Source organism: Natator depressus, chromosome 22 (genome assembly GCF_965152275.1).
Source record: "Natator depressus isolate rNatDep1 chromosome 22, rNatDep2.hap1, whole genome shotgun sequence".
Taxonomy (NCBI): Eukaryota; Metazoa; Chordata; order Testudines; family Cheloniidae; genus Natator; species Natator depressus.
The window spans coordinates 10,791,685-10,814,767 of record NC_134255.1 but is presented as its reverse complement, the minus strand read 5'-3'; the positions used below and the strand labels follow the sequence as shown (position 1 = coordinate 10,814,767).

The 23,083-nt window shown below is 44.1% G+C and overlaps 1 protein-coding gene across 6 annotated transcripts in view; it reads left to right on the top strand.

The window, feature by feature from the left end:
• The first annotated feature begins 887 nt into the window (after positions 1–887).
• GRAMD1B (GRAM domain containing 1B) overlaps positions 888–23,083 on the top strand; it is a 159,713-nt gene continuing 137,517 nt past the window's right edge. For 3 of the 6 annotated variants that reach the window (XM_074936704.1, XM_074936703.1, XM_074936702.1), the window contains exons 1-2: positions 908–1,327; positions 19,653–19,730. In XM_074936704.1, coding sequence (XP_074792805.1) covers positions 966–1,327; positions 19,653–19,730 — 440 coding nt within the window. In that variant the 5' untranslated portion in view covers positions 908–965. Of the gene's footprint in view, positions 1,328–15,954; positions 16,090–19,652; positions 19,731–23,083 lie in introns of those variants that run through there. The other 3 variants (XM_074936712.1, XM_074936705.1, XM_074936707.1) reach the window with 3 other exon arrangements.

Below are 23,083 nucleotides of genomic sequence, written 5' to 3'. Positions count from 1 at the left end.
CACTGAGTGTGTCATTTTGGAAGCAGCCTCCATGAACCCTCGGCAAAACAAAGTCAGCCAGGATCCCAAACCCAGTGCCGCTGCTGCCTTTTAGCTGCTCCTCAAACTCTCTCCCCTCTTCTCCCCTCTGTCTGTATATTCAAATGAGGTGAAAAATAATATATGTAGTCACAAGATGATGGAACTTGGGGTCCACTCCTTCCCCTCCCTCTGCAGGGAGGGAAAAGCAAATAGGAAGGTGGGACAAAAGGGAAGTCTACCACTCAGCTTGTATGGGAAGTTATTTTCCCCCTTTATCCTCTTTCATTAGACTGATGGCCGTAGGGGCATGTTCAGTAATATAGAACCCACCCCTCGGGATTAGGAGTGCAGTTACACTTGCAGCAGCTGCCTGTGCATGTCTTATCTGCTACAGAAAAAGAACTTCCATCACCCGCCCCCTTCTCCGATTTTATCTAGTATCATTGCTTCCCTCCCTCCCTCCCTCCCTCTCTCTCTCTCTCTCTGACCTCTTCACAGCTCCACATTGCTCTCGGTCTCCCAAGACTGTTTTCCAGCACAGCTCTGGAGGCGTGTTCACTGAGCCAGGACTGGGCAATGAGCAGAGAAAACAGCAGAACGAAAAAAGCCAAGAGAGCTCAGCGGGTTGTCAGCAGTCCTCGTACCAGAGGCTAAACTCGCTGCCCTGAAAGAGACCAGGCAGGAGAGGAAGTTGCTCCTCAGTGAGAAGGAAGGAGAAAACAAAAGAGAAACTTTGAAACTGGCTCCACTTGTGGTCTGAGCGTCCTGCCCTTCACCCCCGTTAAATGAAAGCACCGAGGAACACGAGATTTCTTTCTCGGGGGGGCGGGGGGTGGGAACATGTTGAGCTGCGGAGGAGTGGAGAAGGGCAGCTTTTAGTGGTGTGTGGTTTGTACTGAGATCAGAGAGAGCAGAGGTGGGAGGGGAAGGTGAAAGGGGATCTGATGCCTGCTGCCAATATGACAGAGACCCTCCAGCTCCCGGCATTGCAGGTCCCAGAGCAACAGGTGCCAGAGTGCAGCCAGGCCTGGTCCAGTTCGTCCACCCCCACCCTGCGCAGGAGGCGCTTCAAGATGAAACGGATGAAGAACGTGCAAGAGCAGAGCCTGGAGGCCGGCGGGTACCAGGACTCTCCCTCACCCAACAAAGAGTTCCTGCAACTCCCATCCATAGAAATCACCCCATCCAGTGACGAGGACACCCCATGGTCGAACTGCTCTACGCCCAGCGCCTCCCCACGGCGCAAGCGCTTCCTGCTGCGGAAGTGGCTGCGCGTGAGAGAGAAGAAGGAATACAGTGAAAGCAGGTATGTCATTGGCCAAACCTCCTATTCCCTGCAGCTGAGAAGGCTCCCACTAGGACAAGGCAATAGCTCCTGCTGTTACCTGTAGAGGGCTCAGCCCGCTACCCACAGTGTCTTTGTCCCCCTCTAGTGGCTGAGCTATTTTAAGTGGTATATTAGATTGTTGCTGACTCCAGGCTTTTGGCTCAAGCCGTAGAGATTCATGCTTTTAGAGCCGGATTCAATCCCTGATTGCCATACCTTTAAAGTGAGTTTAGTGCTGGTGAAAAGTGTCAGACTGATGGCCATGGAGACTGAAGACCCTAAGAGATGGGCAGTGGCAGGGCAGTCTTCCTGTATGCTACGCCGTCCATGTATCTGACCCCTGGCCTGCAGAGTCCCCCTGTAGAGAAGGAGAGGGGAGTTCAATCTTCATGGCCCATTCAGTCCTTGGCATCTCTGCTGAGACTGCCAAGGCAGGGACCAGTTAATGCCAAACTTGCTAGTGGTTTTTTGATGCACTCCCCTCTCCCTTAGGAATTGGACTGAAGTTCCCTAACTAATGTCATACAGACTGCTGCACATTTGTCAAATGGCAACGAGAGGACAGTGAGGGGCAAGCTGGGCTTGTGACTAAAGCATAGACCTGCACATCCAGGGAGGGGTCTGAGCTCTGTCTGCGGCTCTGCCACAGACTTAGATGTACTGTGCTTCAGTTTATTCATTTGCAGAAAAGAGACTAATTGATGCTCATCTGCGTCACAAGGGCATTGCATGGATTAATTCATGAAGAACTCTGAGGGCTTGTCTACTCCACGCAGCGTTTAGCGACAAGGCTGTGTCGACACAGCCTTGTCACTAAAAGTCAGCATGTGTAAACGCTCTTTTTTGGTACTTTGTCGACAGTTTTGCCGACAAAATACTTCTAGCCCCACGAGCGGCGTTAGCTTTGTTGGCAGGAGAGCGCTTCTGCCGACAAAGCTGCGTTCATACTTTTGTCTTTTGCACTGGCAGGGGAAGGCTTTTTTAAGTACCCGTGAAAGACAAAAGTTTTGTCGACAGCTTTGCATTGTAGACAAGCCCTGAGTCTGAGATAGAAGGTTTTATTGGTATCCAGTGTACTATTATAAGAATTGGTGCAGATCTCTACTGACCTGGGTGTAATTCAAACCATTGACCAAGAGATGACAGTCACTCTTTTCCCTTTCCCAAAGCTATCCAGTCCTCTGGGAACTACAGTCCGAAAATTGGCTTGCTGAGGATGTTTTGACATTTATTCCTCTGCCTCTAGTGTTAGAGTTGGAGTTGCTATTGTTATAAGTTTTGGTGGCACTACGAGATGTGCGTGCATTGGCTGGGTTGCAACTCAGAGACAGAGTTCAGTTTTTTGCTTTTCACCAAAACTTGAAAAATTTCAGAGAAAATCTATTGTTTTTTGTTGTTGTTTTCATCAATTCTTTTGCAGGAAAAATAATAATTTTCTTATTAGCTCAGTTTGTGGGCTTCAAGCCTGCATATGCATATTACATTTCAAAAAAAGTAAATTTAAGGAACCATATGATGTCCTTTTCTGTTTCTACCCTGTCTAGCAGGTTGTCCCATTAACTGCTATGTTGTCCCAGTGGTCTGGTGGAGGAGTTAAACCCATCAACACATCTGTCTGGGGTTCCAAGTCCACTCCCAGTCTCGCAAAAGCACTTCCACTAGGTCCAATTCCATATGCAAACCTAAGGTGCTGCTTTAGCAACACCAAGTCTCAAGGATGTTCTGCTGATGAATGCATTTCTGTACCAGCAGGTGAGGAATGACTGTACAATGGCCTCTCTTGTAGAAAGTGATCATTTTGGAAAAAAAGTTCCCTGACATTGTGAACATTCAGTGTCATTCAAATGATGGTTTAGGATACAGATAGGGATGGTCTTGAAAACATAGGAGAGATTGTGTGGTTGGTGTGTGTGTGTGTGTGTGTTAGAGAGAAGTGTCTGAATTACAGAGTTCAGATTTGAACTTCACCAGGGTTGGTGGCATTTTAGATGCAGCATTTTTATTTGGGTCTATCTCTGGGGGGGGAGAGAGAGAGAGAGAGAGAGAGAGAGATGTCCAAGGACATGCAGATAGTATTCTGGTTATTAACCTTCCTTAGCAAATTTCTGCACTCTCCCTGATTACATTTTTGAAATGGTGACTGGAAAAAAGCTAAGGCAGTTTTTGGATTAGGTGGCATTAGCATACCAAGGCCAGCATGGCACCTTCTCTTTTCATGTATTACAGGCTCCAAATCCATTCCTCGGCAATGGAAAATAGATCAGGTTTTCAAATGGAATTCCTCCCTTCCCAGCCCAGAGGAAAACAACATCTAATTCTTCTCCTCCCCTTTTCTGCTGAGCTTGCGAGCTTGGAGAACATAAAGAGGATCAATGCACATCTAGAGCACGGCAGGAGAGGGAAAAAAACAGGGGTTGCTGGGTCAGAGCAGGGAGTTTGTCCAAGCAGGCTATGGTGAACCAGGAGAATTTTGCAGGGGTGAACGACAGTGTTCGGTTAACGCTGCTCCCAAGGTTGGTTGCACTGCAGTATAAACCTCCTCATGTCATGAGGCACCTATGGCATAATGTGCTCTGGGGAGCAGCAGGAGAAAGCTGGCCATATGAGAAACAGATTAATCATTCTCCATCCATCTTCCCGTACTCTAGGCTTGGTTTCCACGAGTGTTGGCTCTTCTGGGGCAATATCGTGTCGCTATTACATGGACATCAGCATCATAAATATGAGACCGGTGCTAGTCAAATCACTTAATACACTATTCATAGGTTCGTAGACTTTAAGGCCAGCAGGGACCATTATGATCTAGTCTGACCACCTGAATAACACAAGTCGTAGAATTTTACCCAGTAATCTGAGCTAGAGAAATTTTTTAGAAAGACACCCAATCTTGATTTAAAGACTTCAAGTGATAGCAAATCCACCACATTCTTTGGTTTGTTTTTCCAGTGTGTAATTACCCTTTGTAAAATATGTGTACCTTATTTCTAGCCTCTGCCTTACTGGAAGGCAATCCTAACCCAGTGATGGGCATGGTAGAAGAACCTGATAGAACAGAGTGTCTGCTCTACTAAGACCCTTGATGGTTGATTTAATTTTCTACATTTGAATAGCTCTGGCTTCATTTTTTCCTCTCCCAGAAGTGTTGACCCAGCCACACACCCAAAATCACTAGTTACTGTTGGAAACTTGGGCCCAAGTCTTTCTGATGACACATTACCTTCTGGTTCCCTTAAAGCTCTTCCTTAGTTTAGTAATGGCACAATTGCAAGGAAGAAGAGGTGACTTGTCATCAGCCAAAGAGAGGACAAGCGAGATTCTTGTTCACATACATAAGATGCCAGGGTTTTCTCAAGTTCATTATAGGTTAGACATCAAAGGAGAGCCCATAATGATTGTAAGTTGTTTGGGGAAAGGACTACCTTTTTGTTCTGTGTTTATACAGCACGTAGCACAACGGGGTCCCGGTCCATGGCTAAGGTTCCTCGGCACTGTCACAAATAAGTAAAAAATAATAACACATTTCATGAGGCTGTGCAAACTATATCCAGTTTAATCCCATCCTTCACGTCCCTGAACTTCAGTTGCTGCCCCATCTGCAAACTGGTAGTGATGGTGCTTACCAACTTTTGTAAAGCATTCGGGGGCCCTTAGATTTAAGGCACTATGTAAATGCAAAATATTATTATTTTTATTATTTATTATTAAGGCAGAATGGTAACAGCCATTATGATACACCTCACAGGCAGGCCAAAGCAATCTGTTAGCATTTTGCTATGCCTGCAATGAACATGCATTATTTATGAAGTGAATGTGATAGTGTATCCGCTTTAATTAATTAGTTCGTTTGTTTAACAAAACCCATGCATCGTAATCTCTGGGACCATGTATGGTTCCTTAGAGACCGTGTAAGGGCCAATGTCCCCCCAAAATAAATGGAGTTGACCATGGAATTGAGATGCCCTGCCCACACAACCAGACTTTGGCAAAAGCCAGGAATAAATAGATAGGCATTGCTGTATGGCTTGAAGGTCAAGAGACCCCAACTCTGATGTGTGCACTCCATGTCTCTATATAGGTAAATAGTTAATAGATGGGGTTTGGAAGTACATAACGTGTGTCCTGGATTCCGTAGTACTGATACAGCTTGTTGCAGTGCACTGCAAATGGCTTCCATTATGCAAACCTTTACATCAGCTCTTAAGTCAGTGGACCAACTGAGTTTCCAGAGAGGAGGGTCCTCCCCTAAAAACTCTTTGACCTCAGACCTTTAAATCTGCAGACTGTAAGCAAGAGCTCTTATTCTGTTAACTTCTCACCTCCCTTCTGCACCATGGAAAAGTCCTGGGGTTCATACTCCGGAAAAATGCTCATTGTGGGTATTTTGCTTAACTGTAAGGACTGAGTGCAAAAACCAATAGAGTAAAAACTTCAGAAACTCCCATACCAGAAAGCTGCTGCAAAGAACAAACAATATAGACCTCAGTGAAACCTCTGGCTTTAGCCTGTCTTTATGGTAGAATATAGGGGTCAGGAAAGAGCAGCTAATGCTGTGAGAAATGCAGGTGGTTTAAAAAAAAATTGTGGAACAAAACCCTGCCCCATGATGAGTTTCATTTCATGCCCTCAGTTTCTGAGAAGTGGCAAGCTGAGTCATTCTGTGAGTTTAGCAGCTTCCAGGTGTCTCTGGCTTTCAGAAATTTCCCCATTTTATTTTCAAGTCAAAAGGGGGAAAAAAATCTTCCCCATTAGAAATGTTGCATGTGACTAAATCTGGGAACTAGCAGGAGTGTGAGAGTCAGCAGTAAGAATGCAGCTCTTCTCCCAAGTACCTGGATAGAAATGAGCACTTGTGGGTCTAAGGAATTAAGGACCTTATACCTTGATTAATTGGAGAGGGTTCAGGTAAGAGCCATAGTAATGATTAAAGGATTGGAAAACATGCCTTCTAGTGATTGACTCAGGAGCTCAAACTATTTAGCTTGACAAAGAGAAAGTAAGGGGTGACTTGATCGCTGTTATTTACATGGCGTACACACAGAGAAGTTACATAAAATACTCTTGCTGGAAGGTTACAACGTAACACTACTTTATTTCTTAAAATTCAGAATAATACACACTAACCTAAAAACAGAGAGAGAAAACAGGTTGCTCCCTAAAACTGAGAGGCACAAGTCACCCTGCCTTACTATAGGCTCTCTGTCTGCAAACTGACTGCTGCTAGATCCAACTCATATGCTTTCCCACAGAGCTCCTTAGCCTGCAAGCAGAACTAGGAACCCCCCCTAAAATTTAGAGTGACATCTTACAGTTTTAATGCAGCTCTCACTACACCACAATCACAGTTTATAAGCACCTATATAGGAAACAGAAATCTGATTGCAGAGGGCTTCTTCCATCTAGCAGACAAAGGTATAACCAGATCCAGTGTCTGGAAATTGAAGCTGGACAAATCAAACTGGAAATGAGGTGCAGGTTTTTGACAGGGACGGTAATTATCCAGTTGGAACGGTTTACGAAGGGTTGTGGTAGATTCTCCATCACTGGCAATTTTAAAATCAAGATAGGAGGTTTTTCTAAAACATATGCTTTAATTCAAACAGACATGAGTCGATGGTAGGTGTTTATGCAGGAGGTCATGCTCGATCAGGGGTGGGCAAACTTTTTGGCCTGAGGGCCACATCGGGGTTCCGAAACTGTATGGAGGGCCACGTAGGGAAGGCTGTGCCCCCCCAAACAGCCAGGCCCCTGCCCCCCTCCGCCCCCTCCCACTTCCTGCCCCCTGACTGCCGCCCTCAGAATCCCCGACCCATCCAACATTCCCCTGCTCCTTGTCCCCTGACCTCCCCCTCTCAGGACCCCCCGCCCCTAACCACCCCCGGGACCCCACCCCCTATCCAACCCCCCCTGCTCCCTGTCCCCTGACTGCCCCGACCCTTATCCACAGCCCTGCCCCCGACAGGCCCCCCCAGGACTCCCACGCCTAACCAACCCCCCCCCCCCCCGTTCCCTGTCCCCTGACCGCACCCCCCACCCCCGAACCTCCGCCCCATCTAACCATTCCCTGTCCCCTGACTGCCCTCCGGGACCCTCTGCCCATTATCCAACCCCCCCACTCCCCGCCGCTCAGAGCAGCAGGACTGGCAGCCCCGCCGCGGCGCTGCCCGGCAGGAGCTTGCAGCCCCGCCGCCCAGAACGCTGGCGGCACGGCAAGCTGAGGCTGCGTGGGAGGGAGGACAGCAGGGGAGGGGCTGGGGACTAGCCTCCCTGGCCGGGAGCTCAAGGGCCGGGCAGGATGGTCCTGTGGGCCGGATGTGGCCTGTGGGCTGTAGTTTGCTCACATCTGTGCTAGATGATCACAGTGGAGCTTCTGGCCTTTTAATCTATGCATGTATGTCTTCCATGATGGAACAGAGAAATGGGCCCAACTTCTTCAATATCCTGCTTGTAGTAGTGACCTGTTATTGATGCTTCAAAGGAAGGCAAATTTCTTCAAGCTTGAGAAAGGCCTTGTGGTTTTTAACCTAGGTAGTGTCTCTGTAGAGGCTGCTCTTATTCATGTGAATGTCTTATCATTTTGTTAAATCTTGCTGAGCAGACTCCTCCTGATAAGCCACTTAGCATATTTTAAAAAGCCCAACTTTGCTGCATAAAATATGAGTGACGAGAGAAGAATGTCACAGGATTTGGGTTTGGTTTGAAAAAGCATTCAGAAATGTAGCTGTTACCCAGGCTGTCCTGTAGCTACAAAATGGGACTGGGAATCTCATTGGTAACAGGCTTGCTTGCAAGACATCCTGTACTTTCTGCCTTTGGTTGGTCTGGAAATAACCATGAGAACAAGCCTTCCATTGATGGAGTGGAATTTGTTTCTGACCTAGCTGTTTAACATGGAAATGCATAAGTTGCTGTGAAAAGGAAAGATAATGTAGGGGGAGCTGGATGCTTAATATGGCCGTTTTTTAACCATAAAAAAGTTCAGTTTAGGTTTTGTTTGAGCTTCCCGTGGAGCTGGTTGAATACTAAAAAACCCCTGATACAATATTTTTTTTAAAACCATGAAATAAGATTCATTATGATTCCTGTAGTCGTATAATTTGTGACTATTCCAATAAAAGCCAAGTATCTGTGAATCCCAACAGCTTTGTGAAGTTCTGTGATGAGTCTTACTGTGTTTGTACCATTATTCATTATTTGTCATTTCTTTGTTTAAATGTTTGTCACCAAATCAAAGAGCAGAAACAATAGCTATGTGACTTAGGGTGACTTAGTCACAACACATTGAATAGCGAAAGTTCACAAATAGCCCAGATGCTGAATATTGTTCATCCTGTATATTCAGCAAATGTTTACCAAGGGGACACTCTACGTTCCAGATGTTGCACAGACCTGAGTTTATTGTTGGCATATAACAACTCATCCTCATCATCATGTTCGTTGCCATGATCGCCCTCACGCTGGTTACATTTTGAAGACTTTGATGGTGGTTGAATGGCTTGCTAATGAAAGGAGCTGGACTGACAGCAGCTCTGCAGACTGATGTTCTCTGTTCATTTGCAAAACTGATAAAGTGAGGGGAACAGCTGTGTCCATCCAGCGCCACTGATATACCTTTACCTTCATCTGGTGGACCCCACCCCTCTAGGGATGAGAAGGAGACTGTCTCCACTGCTGATTCAAATAACAGCAAAGGTTACTAATTAGCACTAATTGGAGTGGTAGTGTATATGATGTGAGCAACTAGTCAGTAGGGAGTGAACTGGAGCAGATAGATATCACAGAGCGTTTTGATCACTAATATGTTTTGAATTTAAACATTCCTATTTTTCTTTATAGCAGGCTAGGGTTAATCATAGAATCACAGAGCTGGAAGGGACCTCAAGAGGTCATCTAGTCCAGTCCCCTGCACTCAAGGCAGGACTAATATTATCTAGACCATCCCTGACAGGTGTTTGTCTAACCTGCTCTTAAAAATCCCCAATGATGGCGATTCCACAACCTCCCTAGGCAATTTATTCCAGTGCTTAACCGCTCTGACAGTAAGGGTATGTCTTCACTACCCACTGGATCGGCGGGCAGCGATCGATCCAGTGGGGGGTCGATTTATCGCGTCTAGTCTAGACATGATAAATTGACCCCCGAGCTCTTTCCCGTCGACTCCAGTACTCCAGCACCACGAGAGGCGCACGCAGAGTCGACGGAGGAGCGGCAGCCCTCGACTCACTGCGGTGAAGACCCCACGGTTAGTTGATCTAAGTACGTCGACTTCAGCTACGTTAGTCACATAGCTGAAGTTGTGTAACTTAGATCGAGCCCCTCACGCCCACCCCCCAGTGTAGACCAGGGCTTAGGAATTTTTTCTTAATGTCCAACCTAAACCGCCCTTGCTGCAATTTAAGCCCATTGCTTCCTGTCCTATCCTCAGAGGTTAAGGAGAATAATTTTTCTCCCTCCTCCTTGTAACAACCTTTTATGTACTTGAAAACTGTTAGCATGTCCCCTCTCAGTCTTCTCTTCTCCAGACTAAACAAACCCAATTTTTTCAATCTTCCCTCAGAGGTCATGTTTTCGAGACTCATGTGTTCGAGAATCATGTTTGCTGCTTTTCTCTGGACTTTCTCCAGTTTGTCCACATCTTCCTTGAAATGTGGCGCCCAGAACTGGACACAATACTCCAGTTGAGGCCTAATCAGTGTGGAGTAGAGCGGAAGAATTATTTCTCATGTCTTGCTTACAGTACTCCTGCTAATACATCCCAGAATGATGTTTGCTTTTTTTGCAACAGCGTTACACTGTTGACTCATATTTACCTTGTGATCCACTCTGACCCCCAGATCCCTTTCCACAGTACTCCTTCCTAGGCAGTCATTTCCGATTTTGTGTGTGTGCAACCGATTGTTCCTTCCTAAGTGGAGTACTTTGCATTTGTCCTTATTGAATTTCATCCTACTGATTTCAGACCATTTCTCCAGTTTGTCCAGACCATTTTGAATTTTAATCCTATCTTCCAAAGAACTTGCAACCCCTCCCAGCTGGGTATCGTCCGCAGACTTTATAAGTGTACTCAAGCAAATGAGATCATGGACAGGAAGTGCCTCTTTTGGTCTTGAAAATAAAGAGTTTGTTACACAGTCTGTAGCTAGTGCAGGGTCTGAGCTTGAGCATGTCTTTCAAACTCGCTCCATTCTGCTACTCTGACACCTTGTAGAGAATCTGTGCATAAGGCAGGAGGCAGAATCTAGTGGTTAGAGATGGGGACCAGGAATCGGGAGACCACCGTTCCAGTCCTGATTCTATCACTGACTCATGTGATTTTGGACAAGTCCCTTCACTTTACCTGTACCTTGGTTTCAATATCTGTAAAAGTAGGGATAAAAGAAAATTTTACCCAACTTTGCGATGGGGTTTAAGATCCTTGGATGGAAAGAAGATCTATAAATGCTAAAGGGTGTTGTAATCTTTACAGACACTGTGTTACCATCTGCTGGCTGCCTCCAGAATCGCACCGTCTCAGTGCAGCAACAGGCTTCACGGAACACTAATCCCCCGTATCTTCTTTTTAATAAAGCCTGGTGTTAACTTGCTGTGTTTGGCTAGAAGCACGCATCTTTCTACCTGACAGCTTTACGTTCATAAGTTGAGGGTGAGTGGCGGGAACTGACAGGAGCTAAAGGAAATCCAGGGCTGCAGGTGCTTCCCCATCCATTACACTGTCCGATTGCTTCAGGGTTATCATGGGGGAACCCTTATTGATAGGTGGGGATGGGGGGATGGTGTCACAGTGCGTTCTGGGGTCTCATTATCCCTTAGAATTTAGGCCAATAAGTTCTTATTTCCCACACTGTGACAGGCCTCTGACAATTCTTAATGGTGCCTTTATTTTAGGAGCCACCGCTACCATGGCAACACAATACTTTTGATGGCAGGAATTTCATTTGCCTGGGCCGATGATTTACTCTCAGGGAGTTGGGACTGGGTTTTTTATTGCTGCAGCCTAATGAAGGATTTGAGGGGGGCAAAGTTCTGGGAAGGATCAGCAAAGCGGCTGAGTGAAGCGAAAGACAAATATGCAGATTGATTTTAGACCAGAAGTTATTTCTGTTTCTCTTGTTGAAGGGAAAGAGTCTGAAGGATGCAGCTCCTCTCTGGAGACCTCCATGGCTTGGAGTTCAGTCCTGTATTGTTTGTGAGATTACCACTTTGTTCGGTGCCTTACAAATAATTAGAGTTGGAAAAAAATGTTCTTCCACGCTTTTTTGTTTTTGCGGCTGAACAGCAGCTTTTTGGCAAAATGGAAATTTGGGTAAAAAAATGTCCATATTTTTAAAAAGAATGCATTTGGGTCTTCACCAATGAAAGCCAAAATGTTTTGGTTTAAAACCAAAATGTAGAAGAAAAATGTTGAAAATTAAAAAATGTATTCTCATTTAATTTTTTCCTGGGGAAAAATATTTCCTGGTCAATTATACAAATAATTAATATTAAGAGATTTTTCTCATCATTTGTGTGTAGCAATTCTCATGATGTGTTAAGCACTTTCCATGGATTGTAAGAAGGGATTGTCCCTATCTTGTGAAGTTCACAGTCCTAAAGAAGAAGGAAAAATCCTTGACCTTGTCCACTAGTTTAAAAATAAAAAGCTTTGAAAATCTTTGCAAATCTGAATAGATGCACTGATTTCCATTCACTGGTTCATGGGATTGTATTATTCATTACCCATCTTTCTTTTTAACAAGAAGCAGGTACTGGTGAAAAATATCACAAATGTTCACATCAATGTGTATTCCTCCAGATGTATAGCATGCATTTGTAGCAGAGGCGCATAATTGATTGCTGATTGTCTGTTGTTCTTCAGTCTTAAATTTTTTTAAATCTGATTAGGATGTTTAAACAAAACCATGTAACTGAAGTGATCCATGAAACGATATGAATAATAAATATTCATATGGACTCAGAGGGTGAAAACTATTTGTTGAAGTTATTTGGCAAATAGTTATAGATAACAGCATTTGCCATCATCCCCACTGTTTCGTGAATGAGTCCTTACCCTTCTCATTAATAGATTATATCTCCCTCAATATTTCTCTCTCCTTTCACCCCATATCCACCCACCCATCCACCACTGGGGAACATCCTCTGAAAATAAATCTACAAGCTTATACCCGCAGTCTGCAATGCACAGTAAGCTTTACATACATTCTATCACTTTGTCATACTCACCATGCAGAAAATCAGATCCTTAGTTGAAAAGAAAGTGGTGATGTCGCTGGATCATTTATCAGATACTGCTATTCACAGATTTGCAGGCTAGAAAACCTCATGGAAGTTATGAGATCAGTTTCTCATCTTCTGTGAATAATACTTGTGCCTCTGTAATTGAATCACCCTAAGAAATTGCACTTTCTGTAGTTTACGGACAAGTAAACTATATCCATCTTGCATGCCGACTGAATAATAGGCAGACGTCAGGAAATAATGTATATCTCTCTGTGATAATATGCTTCCATTCAGTGAAAATGGCTTGCTCGAGTAATTATTTCTTGAGGCAGGAGCACAACTAATTTAAAAACAGAATTGTTAAAGTAATCTAGATCTCTTCAAGTTTGCTCCTTCACAAACAGTTGGATATGGAATGGGGAGATAAAATGCCACATATTCTTGCCTTTATGTCCATTGGGTTCCATGGGCCAGATTTTCAAAAGTGCTTGGCACCCACAATCGAGGCCAGATTTCTTTTTTAGAAAGTCTCAGCATATTGAGTGTTGAACACACAAGAAAATCTGGCAACAAATATTACAGTGGGAGCAGCTGTGTGCTAAGCGCTTTTCAAAATCTGGCCCAAAGTGCTTGAGTTGGAGAACTGCTTAGGTTTAAAAAACAAAGTCAACCTTGAAACCATGTATAGGACCATGGCTCTCTATTATCATTCAGAGACTCAAGTCTCAGAATAGAAAGACACATACAAAGAAGATAAGAATGGTTCAAACACATTGCCCATAACTTTCCACATTCTGACACCCAGATATGACAAAGAAGCCTTTAACATATTCAGCAAAGGCTAGAAAACTAGAATGCTGCGGGGGGAACAAGTGTCTTTTGACCATTTGTTTGAATAAAACTTGCATATTTATTTCAGTGTCTGTATCCGTTACGTGTTTATTCATTTCTGTAAATATTGGTATCAGTTATTTTTGTGTGTTTGCGCACAAGATCATGTGTGGAAGGTCAATATCATGAGTACTTGTGTAAATATGCATTCATGAAACACTTCATGCTGCAAGCATTTTGTGTGTTCAACTTGAAGCTGACTTCAATGCAACACTGTATATATTCAGTAGTCACAATGACTTAAGCTCTCTTCCGGTTTAGAAAAGCTCGCCATCAAACCAGAGAGCAGCAACAATCCCATGTGATGTAGTTTACCATTCACACAGCAGAAACGGTGGATACTCAAAGCAGCAGTGCCAGCGAATACTTTGCAAGCAGTCCGTTGGTTGGACTATGTCGCCATAAAACATTGGTTAAATAATTTCAGGGACTGAAAAAAAATTGATAATTGAGCTGAAAAAAATGCTAGTGAAGATGATGATGATGATGATTTGTCACTATGGGTCTGAGGCCCATATAAGCACCTAGATAGAGAAGGGCATGCTAGAAGTGGCGAAGACAAGAATAGAAGTGAGATTTCATTGGCACAACAAGCTGTACTAGTGTTGGCAGAAACAATAGTGATGAAGATGAGGATTGTGGTGGTGACAATGGAGATGGACATTTTCCTCCAGGTAGCAGAGCTGAGGGTGAACATAGTGGTAATAAAGATGAAGCTAAGCCTCGTGGTGGTGGTGATGAAGATAAGAATAGTGGTGATTACAGTGAAGGTCACCAAGTCAGTGCAGTCAGGAAGGAGGGTGAGGGGGCAGAAGTGTGGAATTGAGTGCATATTTTTGTTGTAAGAATCTGTTTTCTTTTATGCATTTGTTGACTTCTAAGGAACTGCTGTCGGAGTTTTATAGGGAGAACCACTCCCCTGCAAACCTGCCTCTTGCTCATCTTAAGTCTAAGAAAATCTTGAACTGATGGGAAATTTGCATTATTTGCAGCTAACAACTAAGAGAAATCTTTTCTCTAGGGCTTCAGAAAATAGGATCTTTCAGTCAGAGAAAAACACATGACCTGGAGTTCAGAGTACATGGTCTACGAATGCAAAACCTTGCACCCAGCCTGCTGAGTTAGCATCTGTCATGGTCTCTGGGCAGGCTACCCCTGCTGATGCCCTTTTCCAGTCCCAAGTGTACCCCTTTCAAGTGACAGATCTGTGCTTCTGCTTCTCTTTGGGGTGGAATCTCTTCCTCCAACTGGTCTCTGACTGGTAGAGCCCTGCACAGATACAAAATTTGTATCTGCATCCTCTCTGCAAATATGGTCCGTGGATATCCGCAGATTTGCAGGACTCTACTGACTTGCTCTCCAAATTGCACCTTCCTGGCTTCCAACCATGTTATGTAGCAGGCCCAATGGCTGCAGAGGTTTTCCTTTGGGTCCCTATTGACAGTATCAGTTTGAAGTGACACAGAAGCAGCTTCTGCAAAACAAAGCATGATTTATCTTTTCTAAAGGTATACAGCACTGCGGGAAATGGATTTAAAATAAGAGAATGGTGTGCATATAATCTTATCTAGGATTGGCATTCCCCTCAAGCCCTCTAGATAGACATGACAGCCTGGGAGTTCTCCATTCCCTTGGGGACCAAGTTATAGCTGGTTTGCTGCAGACCCTTGACTCTCAGTCAGGCCTGGTTTACAACTAAAACTGGGCTAGGATCTGGCTAAGTTGCTCAGAATGGTGAATTTTTCACAATCCCCACGGAGATCTAGTTAAGCCCTCCGAGGCCCCTATGTAGACACTGGTAAACTGAAGGAAGAATTCTTCCATTGACCTAGCTACTGCCTCTTGAGGGGGTGGATTGACTACAGCAACGGAAAAACCCCCGCCTGTTGCTATGGCAAGTGTCCATGCTACCGCACTACAGTGGTGTCGCGGCAGCCGTGCGGCTGTAGCACCTAGAACGTAGATTTAGCCTCAGTCTCTGTGTCATCCTGCAGCAGCTGACACCGCTCAGCAGTCTTTTACCAGATCCGTGTCATTTGATCTCCCACTTCTCAGCTTTGAAAAACTGCCCGGGTTGGGGCTGATGAGCCCCTCTTCATGGCTATAAACTTGGTTATTCTGCTTGAAGGGATGCTTCTTATCTGGGCCTTGTTTTCCCTTCACTGACTGATTTCTTTAATAGTCCTTTCGACCTAACTCTGTGCATTCAGGCAGGGTAATATCACACTGAGGGGCACGTGATATTTATAAAAAATAATACAAATATTTCCTCCCACTCCACAACTTCATGGGATAAAGCCACTTGGCTGGTATCATTTCAGGGGACAATCTAGAGAGGGTTAGGAAAGATACATCAACAGTTTAATGGTTAAATGTCTCAGTTAATTTGTATTTAAGTGCTTCAGCAGTTTGTGAGGTTTAAAATAATGATCAGAACATGAGCCTAAGTGAGAACTGACTTTGACCACATTGCCCCCTCTGAGGAGGTGCTGTTACACTTCAGCAATACACATCTTAGAAGCACCAGAGAACTCCAGACACATTTGTCAAACTTCAACCTCCACTTTACTTGCATACCCCAAAGGTTCAGAGACGAGTCTGAGTTTCTGTTGTGCACAATAAAGCTTTGGAATGAGGTAAGGACCTTGCAGTTTTGTAGAATTTGCTGATTTCCTAAGTTTCAAAGTTTTCTGACCAACTTCAGGCCATTTTAATATCTAGACAAGAATCATGGGAGTCATTAGACGGGGCACTGTTAGCTTCAAATCGCGTTGATTTAAAATTAATAAATGGTATAATCTGGTATTACACCTGCCCTCGAGTCAGCCTGTCAATTTTGGGGGAGGCTTAACCATGTTTTCTCCTATGCAAAATGTTTTGTCTCTTTTCTCTGTTGTTGTGTGTAAGGCTAACACAAAGAGAGGGAACCTACTGTAGTAGAACTGTCTATGTCAAGAGCTGTGTCAAGTGCACAAAGCAAACAGACTGAAAAATAGAGATGATTTTCCTTCTGATCTCTTTCAGCTTTAATAATTGTAGATGTCATTTGCAATAAGAGTTGGTAAAATATTTTCAGGGTGGTTTTTAAGATGGCTGTGTCTCTTTAAATATTTAAACTGCTTGAAGGGGAGGACTTTATCCAATAGCCTAGTAGTAGTAGCCTACTAGAAGTAATTAATTACAATAATATAATTTTTAGAATTTGACATAAAAATATACAATATACTTTGAGTAGGAGGAAGAGAGATACGTTGATGGCTTTTCAGAGAAATGAAAGTTTGAGTGTGCGCGTGTGTGTGGTTGGCTGGCTGTGTTGGAGACAGTCAAGGTGGCAATTCTGGATGGCAGGAGAAGAGAAGGTTGTTGCGCTAAGAGGTGAGATGAAGGGATGGAAAGGAGGTGAGAGAGGAGAAGGAGTAAAGAGAAACCATGTCCACAAGGATAGCTGCAGCATCTCCTTAGAGAGTTTTAAGTATCAATACAACAATTTTGAACTGGATCCTGAAGCAAATGAAAGCCATTGGACATCTTTGGGCAGCACTTGGCATGATACGTTCTCACCTGTTGATTTCCCTTTACTTATTGCTGACAAGGAATTCTCCGTAAATGTGAAGTTTTGTAACTTGGAAGAAGGGCACTGGTGCTGCTGGCCAGAGCAGGCACAATCCAGGATTGTAGGTCGCAGCTGTTTGGGGGGATAATACAAACCTCATGTGGTGCTTGGCACAATATTTTGGCAGTTTGGAAGCAAACAGTGACATCTTGTGGATTCAGTTTGTAACTCTCCCTCTGAAATTCAGTTCCACTGGCCACTTTCCTCCCTGACCATTTTCAGTACCACTGGGGTACTGGCAGGGGGAGGGGGAATCACTGTATTTACTAGACATAATGGCAGTAGATTAGGGAACACAGCAGTTCAAGGCACACTGAGCTGGAATGAATGCATCCCTTAAACATTGGAGAAAGACGCGCTAAGTATGCAGAGAGAGGAGAGCCTTATATGAGCTACAGCAGTGGTTCCCAAACTGGGGTTCGCAAAATGTTACAGGGGGTTCTTGGGGAAAAAATTCCCTAATGGCAGAGAGAGCTGTCCCTAGGAACCCCGGGCAGCACGGTGCCAGCAGCCCGGAGCCCCTGGACTTCCAAGAACTAAGCAAATCAAAGCAAGCATATCTATCACACTGAGGAGATTTAAACTTCAAGACTCCTTTTCAGAAATGGCAAGGAAGGTGGATATTTTTTGCTGTTTTTAAAATTAAATAGGCAGCTAGTATTGTTTTAAAAATTATTATGAAGAACAAGTTTGATTTGTTGTAACATGCGTTTTTTGCCCGGACTGGTCAAGACTTGAATGCTTGTGTTTGAGTTGGCTTCTTAAATACCTTCATGCTGTTTCACATCTGATACTCCTTGATGAAACACAGGAGCCTTGCCTTATAACAGGCTTATTCAAAGTGATACAAGCTACGAAACTGAGATCTTGGAAGAATGATGCCGTTTTCATAATGTAATAAAAATACAGTAATGATTAATAATAATTAATAGTGTGTAATAAGCATGTGTTTTATATTTCCAAGATCACTGCTTTTATAATTTATACTCAGGTAAAAGAGAAAATTCCTGGAAATAATTATTTTAAGGAGGGGGTTCGCGAGACTTGACATTTTAGTGAAAGGGGTTCACAGGTTGTTAAAGTTTGGGAACCACTGAGCTACAGTGAGAACTAGCACGGCTCTCAGGCTCAGAGATGGCTCTGACCTTAGGTTTGGAATGAATAATTCCTTTAGAATTGGAGCAAGTCCCCATCTGGTATCTAGAATCTGTTGTGATAATGCCTTCCCCTTAGATTGACCAGTGTGCTGTACACCTATACCGTTAGGCCCCAATGACATTTCTTGGGAGTGTTTTTAATTTGCAAAAAATAATGCACAGTGCTTGTTAGAGGATTTTTAATGAGGAATCCAAGTCAAGATTTGAATGCTAAGCCCTACGAAACCAGTCAGACATAGCCCAATGGCTTCCCCTTCGAAGATCATCTGCAAGGCTGCTATTGGAATGTTTTTAAATCCCTAGGAAAAGGTTACTATGTGAGACTCTTAGGTGTCAGTCCTTTAGGGACACTTTTGCATTTCAAGTATGTTACACATCCCTGGTTCCCTTTAGGTTTTGGTGTTTGACCCCAAGAAAGTGAAGCCACACCCCTGGATTTTTGTGGTTGTTGAAAATACGCAGTTTCACACAGACTTCACCAACACTGTACATCAGCCTGTATTTCCTACAGACTTAATCTCAGTATTACTTGAGTCTAAGCTCTGGAGTTTTTACTTGTGACTTGGCCCTGAGTTTGCAAACATTCCAGCAAGTCTCAGGTTAGTAAGAAACCAGGATCGCTATTGAGTATTGAATTTTGTTCCACTGTCTATTTTCTCACTGTTTTACTGAGCACAGCCCCACAACTGGAGTGGAACATTTTGCACTGCGCTGGTTTCACAGGGCTAGATCATGTTTTCACACAGCCCATAGTAAGTGGTGATGCATAGGTGTTCCACCCTATGAGAAACACAAGAGGAGCACATAACTGTTGGTGGGGTTCCCTATTTGCTTTGCAACAGGAAGTAATTTGCAGTACTCTTTTGCGGCTTACCTTTTGGGCGGAGGGATGCATGGCTTTGCTCTTCCCACCCATTTGGGGGAGGGGAGCATCCGCTAGGGAAACCTCATGGTTGGGAGGAATGATCCAGGTGGCTGTAATGCAGGTTGCACAAAGAGGGGGAGTCCTAGTACACCTCCCTCACCCCCCACCCCCATCCCATGGTCACATAAGGCCAAGGCACAATTTAGCAACTTAAGGCAAGATATGATGCACAAAGCAAGATATGATGCTGATCTCTTACTTGCAAACCTAAGGCCTGGTCTATACACATGTGCACCGTAGACGTTATTTTGGATCAATATAATTAGACTGCGGCAACTCTGTGTGGACACTGTTATATTGATAAGAGTGAGTGTCCACACAATGAGACCTGCATTCGTTTAACTAAAATACTTTTCAAACTAATCCAGTGAAATCAGTGCACGCACTGTGTAGACAAGTACTAACTCTGTGTAGTTTAATTCTTTTCCTTTTTTCTTTAGGTGGGTGAAGCAGCTGGACCATCCAGATCTCTAACTGCTTATGTCTTTCTGTCTTTTTCTGCAGCAGCCAGCAGAGTAGCCAACAAAGCAGCCATGATGACGATTCATCCCGATTCCTGAGTCCCCGAATGCGTGACGAAAGGTAGGCCTGTCCAGCAGCGGGGGAATTGGGGAGATGACGGTAATCTTGCTCAGCCTGAATGTGGGTATTGGTTTGTGCTGTTTGTTTATTATCAGGCAAATTATGGCTCATATTTTAGGTGTAAAACTGTTTTCTTGAATGATGTTAACAAGTAACACCCCCAACCCCTATCCCCTAAAGTCCTGCACTCCTAGTGAGGAACTTGCACCAAGAATGCATCATTTGTATTCTCTGCAAACACTTCTCACCATTGCAAATATAGTGAATGTTGGGTATTTGTTAGTGTATACTTTGCTTTGGGATGTTGTCAGTTTAAACCTAAAACTGGAAAACCTAATTATAGTGGAAACACAGAAGGAGGAACCTGCAATCAGAGGTAATAAGATGAAATCAAGTAACACATCAAATGTAGATAATGTTTGTAAACACAAGTGACACCATCAGTACAGGATGCACACCAGGTGAAGGTAGTTAGCCTTGCAAACACAGGTAACAATACGTATAACAATGCACATGCAGCAAGCAACACTTATGTAAATGCAGGTTATGTTACAGTCACAGAAAATATTGAACAGATCCTCTTAACGTAGCAAATGTTGATAATATTGATATCTGATCAGTTACTGATAATACATGAATGTGAGTATGAGTATGTGTGTGTATGGGGGTGGGGGAGTGAGAAAACCTGTATTTGTGCTGGAAATGGCCCACCTTGATTTTCATGCAGGTTGTAAGGAGAGTGGTCACTTTGGATAGGCTATTACCAGCAGGAGAGTGAGTTTGTGTGTGTGGTTTTTGGAGGGGGGTGAGAGAACCTGGATTTCTGCAGGAAATGGCCCACCTTGATTATCATACACATTGTGAAGAGAGTGGTCACTTTGGATGGGCTATTACCAGCAAGAGAGTGAGTTTGTCTGTGGGGGGGCGGAGGGTGAGAAAACCTGGATTTGTCCTGGAAATGGCCCAACTTGACGATCACTTTAGATAAGCTATTACCAGCAGTAGAGTGGGGTGGGAGGAGGTATTGTTTCATGGTGTCTGTGTATATAATGTCTTCTGCAATTTCCACAGTATGCATCCGATGAAGTGAGCTGTAGCTCACGAAAGCTCATGCTCAAATAAATTGGTTAGTCTCTAAGGTGCCACAAGTCCTCCTTTTCTTTTTGCGAATACAGACTAACACGGCTGTTACTCTGAAACCTGACATGAATGTGACTGAGTGCTGCTGCATAGCAGGGAATCTGGAGATGTCTGGGACATTGCCACAGCATATAAGAAGATAAAGAAAGCAAAACTCTAAATGGGTAGAAGAGTTTGGATAGTTCATAGATGGGACATGCCTGTATGGGTAGTATATGTGTTTGACAGCGAACAGTTGCTTATGTGGCTCCTGGAGTCTGAACACCAAGATGTTTGATGGGTCAAGAGTGAGATGATGGAAAAGAGAATAATGTGTTGGAAAATCAGATGTTAAGTAGGAGGAATGTCTGTGAAAGGAGGAAGGAGATACCTGTCAGTGTAAGGAAGAGAACAGTCCATCATGGTCTAGTTTCTCTGTGTGGCTTGACAAGGATTGTCATCGTGGATTGAGTATTGTGGTTGCTATACGTTGTTTTACATGGGTTGCTTTTCTGTCTAAAATGCAAATTGCTCTCACATAGCTTTAAAGAGGTTGCGAGAAGTGTGTAGTTGAGTGCCTAACCTAATGGGTATATCTACGCAGCAAATGAAACACCTCTGGCCATGGTCAACTGACTCAGGCTTGTAGGGCTTGGACCGCTGGGCTGTTCAGGCTCTGGACCCTAAGCTCTGGGATTTTGTGGTGGCAGGGTCGCAGAGCCTGGGCTCCAGCCTGAGTCCAAACGTCTGCATGGCAATTTTTAGCCCTGCAGCCCGAGACCCAGGAGCCTGAGTCAGCTCAGCCAGGCCACGCTGCAGGTCTTTTATTCCAGTGTAGTCGTACCCTAAGAGGCATAGGGGCTCGTAGGACAGGGCACAGAGCTAGGAGTGAGGAGACCTGCATTCTGTTCCCAGCTGTGACCTCGGGCAAGTCATTATTTGTGCCTTAGTTTCCCCATCTGAAACATTGGGATGATGATATTTATCATCCTCTGTAAAGCACTGTGAGATTCTTGGGTGAGGAGGACTACATAAGTGTAAAGTAATGCCTTTAAGTGGGTTTCCTTGGGTAAATTATCAAATAGGGTATCACTGGAGGTGTGGCAAGTGCTGGACAGTAGAGATTGATGGGCTGTTTTTACCTGGAGGCTCATCTTTATCTGCTATATCCAGCAAAACTGAGCACAAGAAGAGGTAAGAGGCATCCTGAGCCATTTGCCAGTCTCCTTGATTCCATGTTGCTGTTCAAAACCTTTCTGTCCCATTCTAGTGAGGTGAATGAATTGGCTCAAAAAATACGGCACTGCACCTCAAGAGTCCAAAGTGCTGTAAAAATATTGGCTAATTAATCTTTGTAATACCCCTGCAGTAGGTAATTGCCATTTCCTAATTTTATGTTTTGGGAAACTGAGGCACAGGAGTGTAAATGACTTGCACAGGGCCACGCAATGTGGCAGTGGAAGGATTAGAACTCCTGAGGTCCTCACTCCCAGTTACTTATGTGCCTGATGTTCATTTATACTCAAGCCCCCTTACCTGACAAATCATAAATGATGTGTCATTACCAGACTGTTACTGGTCCAGTGTAAACTCAGGGTGTACACACTGAGGTTCAGCTTCACCTAGTCTTTGGGTTTATCCACTTTGGGATGTGTATAGTTCTAGTCAATATGTAAGATGCTTTTCCCCTTGCCTAGCAGCACTGGTGTTGTGAGCACTGGGAAGAAACCCACTGGCACAGGTGTTGCTTTTGGAAACGGAACTGTTTTCCCCATGTGCTTTGCAAGTCAAAACTATGAAGTCACCTTTCCCACATTTATCTTCCAAACCTTTACCCAAACAAAACACCGTTGCCAATTGATCATTAGCTTCTTCTTCTGCTTAATAAACAATCAACTGAATTTGTACCAGATCTGAATTCCCAGATTCCTCTGCAAGGCTAGTGTTGAGACTAGGGCCATGTGTATGCTACAGGACTACAGTGGCACAGTTATGCCACTGTAGTGCCCTAATATAGACACTTCCTACAGCAACAGAAGGGGCTTTTCCATCACACTAGATAATCCACCTCCCCAAGCGGCAGTAGCTAGCTCGATGGAAAAATTCTTCTGCCAACCTAGCCACATCTATACTGGGTTAGGTCGGCATAACGATGGCTCTCAGAGGTGTGAATTTTTCACACTCGAGTTCCATATGTATGTCAACCTAATTTTAAGGGAAGACCAGGCCTAGTT